The sequence below is a fragment of the Camelus dromedarius genome, chromosome 11 (genome assembly GCF_036321535.1).
Source record: "Camelus dromedarius isolate mCamDro1 chromosome 11, mCamDro1.pat, whole genome shotgun sequence".
NCBI classification, from domain to species: domain Eukaryota; kingdom Metazoa; phylum Chordata; class Mammalia; order Artiodactyla; family Camelidae; genus Camelus; species Camelus dromedarius.
In genome coordinates, this window is record NC_087446.1 from 45,806,003 (window position 1) to 45,820,558 (window position 14,556).

Sequence of the window (14,556 nt, forward strand, 5' to 3'; positions counted from 1 at the left end):
AGGGAATAGACCTAATTTGTTTATCAGTTTCTCTCATCTTTCAAATGCCTCCTGAATTCCTTTTGGGTTGAATGAGTTATATACTCCTTTACCTAACAGCTGCACTAAGGATGCTTTCAAATAAGGAAGGGCTTTTGTTGTTTGTTGCTAATTTCTAACAGAAATTCAAGGCAGTTCTCTCTAGTAACTCTTGTAACCATTCAAAAACACATTTCCTCCTTCTTTTGACACGCTTCAACGACTTATAAGCTCGGGCACTTACGAACTAATTTGTGCTGCTTATTTCAGAAATATAACACAGAGAGTAAGGTGAGAATACAATAAAATGGGTGATGAGATAAACTACAGAAACTACAGGAAGCTATGCAATTCTTCAGGAGAAAAGTGACGAGAACTAAGGCAGTAACAGTAAGAAAGCAAAGAAGAAGACAGAAGAGAAACAATTCTTTGTTCAAATGAACAGGATCTGGTGACTCACTAGATGTAGTATGTGAGACAGAAAGAAGGTAGCAAAGACTGACCCTGAAATACAAAGGAAAGGAGATGTTAAGCAATTTCACTTGAGAGACTTAGTGCTCAGTTTCCATTCAGGCAAGGAAATGGAGTAAGATTCATAAAGAAGTAACAACTGAACAAGAAACATGAGTTCCAAAGGGGTGACTGTCTGTGACTGACGCAGGGCTGTTGGACCTTTCCAAGACCTCCTCCGGGTAAGGGCGATCACTGTTCTCCAAGGGCATCACTCTGGCCTTGAGCGGAATATGCCAGGTGAAACACAATCTCTTGAGTCCCTGTTTTTGATGGAAGTGGATTTAATGTGTTTAAAATTAAAAACAATTTGATTGTCAGTTCCTTTTTAAAGGTCTCTAGACCCCCTGTGTTATGCTGTTAAATGAGCCAATATTATGTGTGTTGTTGAGTACTGATTTTTATTCAGTTGTTCAAGAACTAACCGTTAACCTTTTTTAAAGGAATCATTTCAGAAATTTGAAATGTTTTTGTCATAACAAGGACCAGGAAAACTGCATGAAATTTTTCTAAGTAAGTGTGCTGTGTTGACGATAATTCTCAAGAAGATAATACAGGCGGGAGGGACAGAATTGGGATGGAAAAGATAGTACATTTTCACATTTTCAATGTATTTGAATTTTAGGCTTCTGCAGAATACCTACAGGCAACCTCTAACAAGCAGTTAGAAATACGTATTTGCTGAGGTGTATAGAGAGAGAGACTCACGGGAATCATCAGAGTAAGACATGAAAATGATTCTCTCCCCCAAAGAAAGCTTATACAATGAGATGAGATGAAATTGAAAATAAAGCCATAAGGAAACACTGATGTTAAGGAACAGCAGGAGAAAGACACTCTAAAAAATAATAGGTAATGAGTAAACCAAGAAGTAACCAAAGAAGCAGGGAAGAAGTCAGGGGGAGGTTAAGTATGTTAAGAACAGAGTCGTCAATCTTGTCCAAAATAATGGGGAGGTCAAGTAAGGTAAAGAATAAAGAGAGGCTACTACATTTTGATCTAACCTATGTCAGAATAGTTTAATGAAACGGAGTTAAACAGAAATGAAAACCAAAATACAGTAAAGAAATTCAAGGGGGAATAAAAGGAAATTTATGATAGGACTCAGGCTGGTCTGTAAAGAATTATGGTGATGAGAAGATAGTAAAAGAGATATAATGAGGGTAAAGCAGAGTCAAGATAAGAATTTGTACCATGAGGGAGACATGAAACTTTACTTATAGAAAAAAAGCTATTCTACAGAAGAAAAATATTTGAACAGATATGTACAATCATGTCTTCTATAAGACAAATCTCTTATATAAAAATATTTAGTCATTACTGATTATTGAAGGAAGATATAGTCATGTTTGAGGGACCTTCCTTTCCCATATACTATTCTCTGCCTTGAACGCAAGGCAACTACGATGGTAAGGACCATGTTACCATCTTCACACTCACCCTCAGTGCATTCAATCCCATGAAAATGTTCTTAAATTCCCAGTTATTATGCCCTCTGAAGACTAGTTTAAACTGAAAAAAACAGAAATTATATTCAGAGAGTGTGGGGCACCTGAAAGTCTACGTCCATTCAGGGTTACGGCAGTCATTTTCCCTAGTACGTGAGGGTAGATCAACAGAGAAACTTGGTCTTCAGAGAGAACAGAAGCTCAGAAAAAAAGCCATAGTGCAAAGAATATGTAGCCTTATGGGGGTGAGGGTGGGGAAAGAAACAGAAAAAATGGATGTCTCAGTCCAACCCACCATGCGTCTTTGTAGCTGCAGTTTCCATAAGTTACATGTCACATTTATGAGATGCTCCTAAACTCCTTCAATAAACCACCTACATGTGAGAACAGTGAATGCATTTTCTTTCCTTGCATCTAGCTAATTTTGACTAGAAAATGTGGTTCCTTTTCTGAGTCTTCCAGTGAAACTTGGAAAACTTCCAAAGCTATGTGCAAATAAGTTTTAAACGTCCAGCCACGTGCTATAAATTTTATCACGAGGAGCAGAAAGGTTGCATGGCAACTGCAATGAACTTTACTTATGGGAAGGAATGAGCTTATTACAGCAATGTTTTCAGATTGTGCAAAAGTCAATCAGACAGACAGTCCTTTGAATCTTTCTTTAAATGATTTTGCACTATGCTTCATAACAAAAATAAATATCTGGTTTCCCCAAGTCAGTCTCTTAGCTTGGGATCACCTTTTACATCTTCTCTCTCTCTTCTCTGAACTGTGTCATTCCTTGTTGGCAAACAACACAGGAAGATAGATAGATAGATAGATAGATAGATAGACAGATAGATAGATAGATACCCATCTATTCCAGTTAACAGCTGACAAAAATGGAGAAGTGGAACGTCTCATCCTCCTGAGCCTCTGGGCATGAACATTAGTCCAGCTGACCCCTCAACCCTGGCACAGCTACCAACTCTACATTTGCATACTCAGGTTTCACTTGAAATCTAGTTAAACCCCTTTCAGAATGCTCTTTTCCAGCTCTTTCTATTAGATCTGGCATAACCGCAAACCCACAGGACAATAAACAGTTGATGGAACCACCAGTGCTCAGCCAAGAAACTCTCACTCTCATCCCTCCCTTCCTTCCACTGCCTCTTTATCTGCCTAGCTCTGACACCCCTGCTGTTCCTGAACTGGAAACTTTCCCCAGGTCATGGTTGTTGCCTGGTGAGTAAAGCTCTTAAGGAAAGGCAGATGGGAGGATCAGGACCCAAAAGGCAATAAAGAAATAGTAAGTGACTTATGGATGGTCTCTGTGTCTCTGTTGCTCATCCTGTACACTCAGAAACTGGCACATTGCCTGCAATGAGAAGGTACTTAGAATACATTGTTGAACAAATGAGCTACAATGACAGCAGAACAGCAAACCACTCTGCCTATACCCTCCTGCTTCTCATCCTCTCAGAAGTAAAGACTTCCAAAAAGACATGGGCTCACCATCTTATCTTGCTTAATCTGATCCAACTTCAAACGTTATAGGGAACTGACACCATTTCTTCAAACAAAACAAAACACCCCAAAATAACAAATGAGTAAGATTAGGCCATTTCACATACTGAAGGTATCTTTCTTTGAATAAGCTCCTCCAAATGTTATTCTAGAGTTCTTTAAAACAAGTTATTTATTTTCTATAACAATTACATAACTTGTAGACATATAACTTTAATAATAACAAATCAATATAAGTATCAATCAGATCATGATATTATAACGTATGTTATGCAATCATCATAAAGAAACGTAAAAATATGAACTTACATGTTTGGATAAGTTGGAACTCTTTGAATCAACATCATATCTAGAAGAATAAAATATATAATTCAAATTATTTCCATAAAATAAAGCTAGAAAAAGTGTCAGCATTTCCTCTAAAATACACATAATATAAAAAATGAATCAAAATCATATGAATAAGGAGAAAAATTTAGCAAATTTAGAAATTTCTCATAATCTGTTGCCTATATGCCAATGGCAAAATTCACAATCCCTGGGTTTTTTTTTTTTTCCTACAACCTTCTAGTCCTAATATTTTCATAGCCATCAGTTCTTCTGCTTGATAAGACAAATTTAAATTTCCCTTTTCTGTGAATCAGTAGATTCCTAATACTATTTCCTAAAAACTGAAAATTCCTCTCCTTTGAATAACATTTAAAAAAAAAAGTGCTGATAACAGGCTGTCATTTGTGTGCTTTATAATTCTTATTTAATATCATAAATGCTCTTACTCACTTTGAAATTTGGCTAAAGTAATGACACATTATTTTCCCCAATCATAGGACTTGGGGAAACCATGTATTTTACGGAAAGAGAAATTTATATAGGACTATTTTATGTCCTATTTTTGACCAGTTGGTACCAGAAATAAATAATTTCTTGGAGAAATCCTGCAAAAACATCACTCACCATCACTTTAGCCCCTTGTAAAGAATTTTAGAAATAGAAATATTGCTAAGTCAAAACAATCTCAATTTGCTGAATTCTTGGAATAGGAAGATATCTGTCTTGGTTTCAGTCTTTCTACCAAATCACATTCTTTTCCCATTTCTTGTGCAAAGCTTCCCCCCAAAAATTAACTGCCTTTTTTTAAAGGTTGATTAAAGTCTTCCTTTTCACATAACAAGAATGTTTTCACAGAGAAACAAAGCATCTCAATCCAAAAAAAAAAAAAAAAAAAAAGCAAAGAAACAGAGTTCACTGAGTACACTGATGCTGGGCAGAGAGGTGCACTTAATCCCTAGCAAAGAATGTTTACCACAAACTGGCTTTGAAACTGTGTGATGCAAAACCTGCCTCAGAGAATTACAAAGTGCTCTCTTTCACATCAGGGCATTCTGATCACTCTCAATAGCTGCAAACTAGAATTTTGAATCAGCAAATTGCCAACATCTACTGAAGGCCCACAAATATTAATACAAAAAATATTTCTTATTCAAGAAATTTTTTCTCATCCAAGACAATTTTTCAAGAGATTAAAATTAGCAACTGTAGAAATATCAAAGGTGAAACATTAACTCTGCTGGCTCCTTCACAGGTGTCAGTCCTGGCAAATGTTTTCTGAAATGGGCTTGGTGTGGACTGGGGAGAAATAACATGGCATAATCATAGTCCAGTTAAAAAAGCAAAAAGAAAAGAGTTTATGTTTTCATCACAAAGAGTTTAAGTATCATCAAATACAGTCCCATTTCATTGTCTTTAACAAAGCTTTTTTTTCCCCCCAGGAAAAAACAATCCATATTCTGGCATCCTGGATACTTCTTTTTTTTTAACAAAACTTTTTTTATGCTATTATCTTAAAAACAGGTAATTTATAGCTTCCTGAAGGCTTTAGATAATATGCTGGATTATAATGCATTCAAAATCACCATGATTCTTCTTTTAATGGAATTTTCATTCCAACTTTTCTAGAAGTATCAAGACTACTCTTGTTCTCACCCTCACAGGTCCAGAACATAAACACTACATCTGCATTTAAAATATATTTGGTGGGGGGGAGGTGTGTGTGTGAGTGTGGGTGTGTGTGTGTTTACGAGCACCATCACGTAAGTAAGAGATAGTGTACTGGCAAAGCAGAAGTTCAGTGATTTACCCCTGGGACGGTGCATTTGTGCCTCTATTTACTAACTGCAATTTTGTAAGCCACTCCATCCTGCGGCTGAAATCTTATTAACAGAATACTAAATTAGCAGTAACTGATCTGGGTGGCTCCTAAGGATTATGTTTTCTAATAGAAGGTAACAGAGGTTGACTGGAATTTTTCCTTTATTTCTGGAATTCCCACTAAGGCCCAAAGCTGAAAACAAAATATGCTAAGTTTCTCCTCGAGCTTAGCTCAGAGTTGCCAACGAGTCACTCCCATTGGGGTCAGACCCTTCTCCACAAAGCTTACTCACAAAGTGACAGGCTGTTCCCTACCTATTGTAGGGGCAGGACGAGGTTCTTTCTACTCCCCAAAGGCAGGTGAAGGGGAGCTCCAAGATCTGGGGTGCTTGTGAGAAGGAGGGGTCAGAATCTGGTTCCCCCTCAGCTATAGAACCTGCCTGTAGGTCCACCCCAGGGCTGCCAGTGGAAGACAATGTCAGCTGACAGTGCTAGGAAGTGCCTTCCGAGAGCAGAGGAACCAGGAACAATGTCCTATTTAGTCCCTCCTGCACAATGAGGAAGACAGGCAGTGTGCGGGACATGTGTCCCCTGAGGCCAGTAGCCTCTAAGGTCTAGGTTTTCCAAAAGATAAGAGACTCGAGTATCTGCCTCCCAACCCCCCTTTCCTTTCTGCTCTTGCACCTCCCTTCTCTCCTGCAAGGAGCTGGGTCAGTAGTTCCAGCTAAGGGGAGAGAAAGTCAAGAGTCAGGATTAAGTTTGAGATTAAAGTTTCAAAGTGAATAGTATATAACTGTCAACAAAAGTGAGATGGTTCTAATAAATACAAGTGACTGAGAAGCCATGGGGTTAGACGTGGTATTGTTAAGGGAGCCCTTCGCCAATGGGAAAAACTGGAACTGACAGCGTTGGGACAATTATTGGAAGAAATAAAACAAGTTATTTTCTCCCAAGGTGTTGAGAGTCTTCAAAAATAGATTGTAATGACATTTTACATTCGATAATTATCACCATTTGACTTATCAAGGAGGAAAATTAATTTGCTAGGTAAGTCAAATCTAGAATTGTAACTCCCTTCGTGGAGTCCTAGTCTAAATGGAAAAACAAGAGCGAAGAGAGTTACATCTGATTTCTCCTATTTTCCAGCACATACTACATAGTGATACAGCCACCTACACTTCTTGCCCAAGCACGTTTTTGTACAACTGTTTTGTCTCTAATAAATTTCTCAACTGTGACCACAAAGTGATTTATAAGATACTAATATTATTAGAGGTGTGATAATTATAACAAAATAAATAAATGCAAGAGTTTATGACCTTATCTATGATATACACATAGCATGATGACAGAAACCCTGTCTCAAATCAAAAGGCAGGAGAATTTAAAGACTCATAGCTGATAATGTCATCTTAAAACTATCTGAGGCATATCACCATATCGGCAATTGTGGATTAATCAGAACGTACAGGAACTGGGGCCAGTGCTACCAGGAATCAGGAATACACATTCATTCTCTGATTACAATTCTCCATCAGCATTGAAAGTTAAATTAAAAAAACCTCCTGAAAGCCATTTCTCAAACTTTCCATTCTCTACAATTATTTAGATACTGTATTTTCAAAGCTTCTTTTTTTCATTGTTTTTTTAGAATTTCGTAAAAATCAATACACAGATGAAATTAAAAAAAAAATCCTGAACACCATTTACATCTATCTGTTGGCCAATTTAGGCTACTGTATTCTTCAGCATTGCTGTTCCCTCAGAGACATGTTATTGTAAGTCTGTTCGAATATTAGTAGTAGTTCTCTGAGTGATGTGGGTTGGGGTTACAGGTGATTTTATTGCTCTACTTTATCCTTTCCTCATTTTCCAGATTTTCTACAACGAACGTTTTTCCTAGGAATAACACATTGCTAAGGCAAAATTTAAAAACTAATCATAGTTAGGTATAATGGATAAATAGATACTCATAACTAGAGACCAATTACACTATTTTCCACACTTATTTTGATTAATATGGTAGAAAAACCATAATGTTAAAATAAGAAAACAAGCCTGCTCTCACAGGTTTTATGAGATATTCACATAAACAAGAAGTCAGAAGGAATTATTTCAAGTGATATCAAAAATACTACATAAACTAAGAGCATATACTTATTACTTTTCTTGATAATCTTCTCCAGGTATCCCTTTCTCATTTTTATTATTTGGAAAGAGGTTTCAAGGAAATAAAAACCAAATGGAGCATAATAAATTTTGTTTGATAAATATAATAAATACTTAAAACTCCTATAGTTCTTGAAGGAAAAAGGCTGGTATAAGATTCCCCTTTTTTAAACAGAAACACTGCAGGTTATTTTATTCCACACATTTTAGAGGAAAATGAGAAAGACTATTAACAGTAGCGAACTTTTGCTTTTATATTAGGAGGCAAATTATAGCTTTTTCAAATAAGATACCAATAGCCTTTATTATCAAAAATATTTATAAACTGTTATAGCATGGCGCACTTCATTGCTTTCAGCCATTTAAAATAAGACTTTTTTTTTCCTTTTCTCAAATTAAGTTTCATTTTTTTTAATTGACTTATAGTCAGTTTACAATGCTGTGTCAATTTCTGGTGGACAGCACAATTCTTCAGTCATACATGAAAATACATATATATTCATATATATATATTTAGCGTCTTGATAATTCAACAATCACCACAGTTTACCTCTGCGGAACAAAAACTAAACAATTAATAATAATATATGCAGACTGCCTCTGTAGAGTTTTTTGTGGACAGGGAGCTGAATTTAATGATAATATTTTAATATGCCTAACTCAAAATAACAAGAATCTTAAAAATTCTAGCTTTAGCATTCTGAGTCTTAGAAATATGAGTATGTGAAGAGATCAAGGGAGCCAGTGAGACAGAGATCCATGTACTACACAGAGAAGCAGCTGAGAGAAACTTAAAGATCTGAGAAGTGTCAGCCACGGGAACATATGCGAATCACCTTGGAATACACGAGAATTGTAAGAAACCCACTGAGGCAGGGGATGGTTGGAAAGAATGTCCATATGTACTGCCCAGCACTTCTACATGGTTAAACTATTTGCTTCTATTTTCAATAAACAGGTATCAGAAAACCTACAAAATGCAAAGAAAGCAGTGCTGGGGACAGTGCTCAGGCCACACTCTAAATGGAATTAATCTGGTTTCCTGCTGATAAAATCTAGTATCTACTGCAATCTCAGGACCCAGCCTTATGTTATGAATATTGCCTTTCAAAAATCATTTTTTAAAATGTAAATTTGTCTGGAACTTACAAGTCAAAACGAAGATTCTCTCTTTCTTCAAAAAAGTAGTCCAGAATAAATTTTCTTACAAAATCAGGATTTAAAGTATTATCAATTACTTCAGTCCTTCCAAACTGTTGAGAAAAAGAGAGAGAGGTTAGAATCAAGCCTTGCATAGTGTAATACTTAGTATATTAACACGGTTCCTTGAAAACCTACGCAATAAATATCCAAATGACTTGATAAAATAAAGCCCTTCAGAAAAAATTTCAGAGAGCACATCATCCCTCTTTGTCACTCAGGGAATTCAGAAAATGAGCCCTGAGTTCATTCAAATTTACCAGAAAAGCAGCTTCTGAAAATTCATATAACCACCATAGTACTTCCTCCACTCTTCTCCCCACTGGAAAGCCAAATCCCTTTCCAATCAAAAGACGTTATTTCTACCTTAAATTTAAATTTATCACGAATATTCTTTCTAACCTAGTGTTACAACTAGATCGAGCAACACATACTCTTACAACCAGAGGACTCGGTTATTAGCATTGTGTGTTCGTATTCAGTTCAGAACCCAGCAGACCTCTACACAGAACAGTTTATTAGCCATGCCCTGGGGAGAGCGTTCTCATCCTCTATTATACACTTTAATCATTGGTTTTTGTTTTGTTCTAATTCTAATAGTATCTAGGTAGCCAAAACGAGACCTACGATTCTTGCCTGTTTCCTTAGCTACTATATTACACTTGTGCTTAGAAAAAAATGTTTCTCCATTTTGAGGGGAAGTGGAAACCAAAAACCAAAACTCCCCATCTAGAAATTCCTTCCTTTCAATGAGAAGGAAGTCATTTCAATGAGAAGGCACTGCTTCCAAAGACAGAGCAGAAATATAAACTTGGTATCTCTTTTTGGAGTTGGCTTACATTCTTCCTACTGACACAGAATTCTAAAGAGGGAATTTTAACCTTTCGTTCTGAAAGAGCATTATGCCTGCTGTCTTATCAGAGAACCAACTTTTATTAAAAGTTCAAGGGAAAACTATCTTCTTACCAGGAATAAGTGAACTACTGATCCACCAAAAAATGAAGGTCATGAGCTTATATAAATTGTAATAAAACTAGGATACAAAATATTGATGACAAGAGATTTACTATGGCTATTACTATTTATCCCAAAAAGAACTAGTTTGCAGAAGCTTATGCATTGGACAACGTTTTATATCTTGGACCAGTATCACACAGACAGATCATAAGCCAGGTAATTAATTCAAGATTTCAAAAATATTGAATATTTACTTTAAACAATAGTGATAATTACAGGCACCATTTACTGAGCACTTTACTTTGTTCTAAGCGCTTTTCACACATTACTTTAAATCCTCACCATAATCCCACAGGGTAGGTACTATTATGTTAGTCCTACTTGGAGGTGAGGAAATTGAGGTAGAGGGTCCCAGACTATGTCACTTTGGCTACAAAATCTACATTCATTCTTTCTAGGTGTGGATGAAAAATGCTGCCTGCCATCTCAGTAAACAAAGGATGTTGCAGCCTTCAAGCCACTATAGCTGTCCCTGAGAGAACTCAGCATGGAGACAAAGGGGCTGCCCATGGCCACTGCAGTCACCCCCAAAGGTGTACCCTGAGGGGACTCAGGATGGGAAAGAATAGGACACTGGCCCTAGACAGCTAAGGTGCATATCAAAGGAATGATTTCAATAAGCCCAGACTCTTGTATCTTCCCATATATAGAAAAGTGCTAAGTTCATTAATTTGAGATATTTGGGGGTTTTTAAATTAACTAATCTTTTGATGTTCTGACTTACTTGGTCTTTGTTGCAAAAATCTCTATATATCCTGGCTCCTCCCTTACCTCTTTCTAGCAGTACCTCAGAGCCATCTGAAAGGCTGCCTTCTGGACTCAAAGTCCTCAGAAAGACTGCCGAATAAAACATAATCCTCAGCTTTCAGGCTATGCATTTTTTTCAGTCGACATAGGACTCTCCAGTATTTCAGCCTAGAACATATTAGGCTCTGAGAAGATTCAACAATGATCTTTCCATGATTCCTAATTTTAAGGAACTGAGAATAAGAGCATGCAGCAAATAACACAGTCTAGCAGTACCCACACCCCACTCCCCCTAAAAAGCTGTGTAGCGGTCAAGGAGTACAAATCTGAACCAGGGAGAGCCTGAGCTCTCCCAGCCTTTCTACAGCCTGGAGGGAAAATAGTTTCTAGACCAAAGCAGAGAGCATCAAACTAGCAAATGTACAACACTCTCAAAGAGAAACTCAGCCAGTACCCAGATTCCCCAGCACCTCAATCACTCTTGTGGATTTTAACCCAAACGCCACTCAGAGGGAAGAAGATGGTGTGAAATTCTCCAGGGTAAGGTCCACTGAGTTGCAAGCCAGAAATTCCCCAGGGCCTGTGAGCCATTAAAATAGCCACAAGATGTTTCTTAGGGAACAATGGTTTGTCAGCAGTATGTGCGTGTGGCTGAGTATACTCCGTTATCTCAAGTGAAGATTAACAAGTGGCCACTAAAACTTTTAGCGATTCATCTATAAATCATGAACATCTATTATAACATGCCTTCAGACACACAGCGCTGAAATTGATTTTGATGATGTCACCGGTAACCTTCATATTGCTAAATCAGGTAGTCACTTGTTGGCCCTCATCACACCACACTGCTCAGCAGCATTTGACAGCTGTCTATGCCTTCCTTTCTGACGCTGTTGTTTTTGGCTTTTTGACACCATACTCCCCTGTTTCTCTCTTCTTCCTAGATTCTCAGACATACCATCTCTCATCATCACAACACAATTCCAGGCCCTCATCATCTGTCCATCTTCACTCTTCTATTAGGTTACTTAATCTATTATTTGGCTTTAAACCCCATCTACACGATGATAACTTCCAAATGCTATGTCAGCCCAGATATCCTCTGAGACTCATGCAAACAACCATCTTTTTGACTTATATGTATATGGTTATCTTACAGGAACATCAGAATTATCATCTAAAGTTTAAATGTTTATTTTACAACACGAACACCACTCCAACCCGGGTCCTTACCAAGTCTACCCTTGGTCAATAAATGATACCACCATCTACTTCATTCCTTAGGCCATAAATGAGAGGCATCCTTTGCAACTCCTTTTTAACCCACCAACCCTATTCATCACCAGCTCATAAACTGTCAGTTTCAACTTCAACACACATCTCACAGCTGTGCACTTCTCTCCCTGTCTCTTGTCACCAGCTTAATTCAAGCCTTTCATCTTTCTCATGGACGCCCTCGAGAGCCTTCTACCTCTCATCTCTGCTTACTCTTGCTCCTCCTCCAAGTCATCCTCCATGTAACATCCAGAGTCATCTTTTGAAAAATGTAAACACAGTCCTGCAATGTTAACACCCTAAAAATCATTAATGGCTCCCCATAGTACTTTGAATAAAACCTCTTTTCTTGGGTCTACAAGACCTGGCCCCTGTCTACCTCTTAAACTTCATCATGGGCCAATATCCCCCCTTTCTCTTTGCCCCAGCCAGCTGGTCTTCTTTTAGATCACTTTACACATCAAACCCTTCCCATTCTATGGCCCTTTTACCTGCCATTTCTTCTTCCTGGAATGCTCTTAATACCGCTCTTGCATGGCTGACTTTTTTATTCTTTAAGCCCCTGGCTCTAAATATCTAATCGAAAGTAGGTCCTCCCAACCCTACAACGACACTCCTTCATAGCACCTGTTTCTTCCCCTTCATAAAACTTATATTTTGGAATTACACTTTTGTCTGTTTTGTATCTCCCTTACTAGACAATAAGATCCAAGAAGGCACAGGACACTGTAACTGCTTAATTATATAATGGTTTAAAGGGTTTTTCTCATGCTCTGGCTGACCAGGGTTGAGCAGGAGAGGAGGGAGGCTTGGGTTGTCCACCCAACCCCCTCCTGGTGCTGCATGAGGGGACCATGCTCAGTGCCCTGTTTTTGCCCCTAGTGCCCTGCTTTTGACCCCAGTGCCCTCCTCTGGACCCCAACACCTCAAAAATAGCAGTTGGGTGTTCCATGCATCTTGTTGTTCATAACTCACCCCAACCTCACATATCCGCTATTGTTTTGGGCCCCTTGCAATTTCCTTGTATCCTGTTGTTCAAGCTGCAGGCTTCAGCCTGCAGCAGGAGGTCCCAGGCCTTAGCCTGCTTAAAAGGTCAAAAGCATTTATCAACCTGACTTTAAACTGCACAAGTTTTTCTCTGGAGCTCTTTTCCATGAAGTCCCTCCCTAGGCATCCTTTGTTCTAGGTACAAGAATGTTGAGAGTCCCAAGCCAGAGGTGAACTTCATACCCAGCAGAGGGAAGGGGACCACTCCACTTGCAAAAACAAGAACAACTTTGCAACAAAGTGCTCCCCTGTATGCAATCTGTATGGAAACTAGCTCCACCCCCTTGAACTTTTACTATAAAAGCCCCTGTCTTCTCTCCCCAGCAGGCTCACCATCTTAGAGGCATTAGCCCACTGTGACCTCCTTTGCCTGGCAAAGAAATAAAGCTGCCTTTTCTACCTGATCCAAAACTCTGTCCTTGAGTCTTAATTCACTAAGCAGGGTAAGGATGCCACATTTTAGAAACACACACATATATCAAATCATTATGTTTTACACTTTAAACTTATACACTGTTAAACATCACTTACATCTCAATAAAGCTGGAAAATTTTTAAAAATGAATAAAATAAGAGCAGAACAGGAAAAAATAGTTGAAGAGATCAAAATTATTCTTTTTTTTTTCAGCTAACAATCAGAAAAGTTGTGTTGAAAGTATGCTTCTTGTTCCATTGGTCATAAAATCTTGATAGAGCTAACAGACTTCAACTTAGCCTTATAAACATAGGCAAATTACATTAAGCCAAAGCTTGTAAGTATCTATGGTCAGAAATATTTGTAAAACTATTTTACGCCCTTTACTAAAAAGAAAAATTTCAAGGCCAATCTGCAGTTCTGTTTCTAAAACTGGTATGGCTGATGCTGGGAATCCAAATGAATGTAACAGAATATTTTCCTTAAAGATGCATAATATATTGTTGCCAAAACAATAATGCCCTAAGACTGACTATTCCTTCCATAGAGAATACTGGTTTTACGAAGTTCTTTCAACCACATGCTATATAATTTCTCATTAACTGTCTTCTGTTACACTCCCCTCAATCTATCATAGTGGGAAAGTCATGATACATATAGTTAAAACTCTTCAAATGTCTCCTAGAGGAATGTAATCTCTATAGACTGAATGTTCCACAGTATACTGTAATTAAAATCTCTTTTATAAAAGAGAAAATAAAACCAAACCCCCCTAAAAAATAAAAAGAGGAAAAAAACCCCCAAAAAACGTCTAGTTGCTCTGCAGCATGTATCCAATATTGAAGACAGTGTCAACAGCCATACAGAGCTGTCAATGGTTTAGCAACAATGATTGCCTAAAGACCGTGGGGAGTTTCCTTTCTCCTGTATCAATAACATTAGATGTTTCACTCCAAAATTTCTATAGAACAAAAAGAGAGAATGAAATGTGTATACCCTAAGTTTTAAGAGGCAAATAGCATGTTGTCAATGGATGCTATAATTCAAATTCCAAAA

The 14,556-nt window shown here is 37.7% G+C and overlaps 1 protein-coding gene across 8 annotated transcripts in view; it reads right to left on the reverse strand.

Moving 5' to 3' along the window:
- CPNE8 (copine 8) overlaps positions 1-14,556 on the reverse strand; it is a 194,523-nt gene that overhangs the window by 130,110 nt on the left and 49,857 nt on the right. For all 8 annotated transcript variants that reach the window (XR_010383209.1, XM_064491748.1, XM_064491752.1 and 5 more), the window contains exons 4-5: positions 8,949-9,052; positions 3,792-3,831 (exon numbers count right to left, since the gene is read on the reverse strand). Coding sequence is in view for 7 of the 8 variants with exons in the window: in XM_064491748.1 (XP_064347818.1) it covers positions 3,792-3,831; positions 8,949-9,052 (144 nt within the window). In the remaining variant the exon portion in view is untranslated. The remainder of the gene's footprint in view (positions 1-3,791; positions 3,832-8,948; positions 9,053-14,556) is intronic.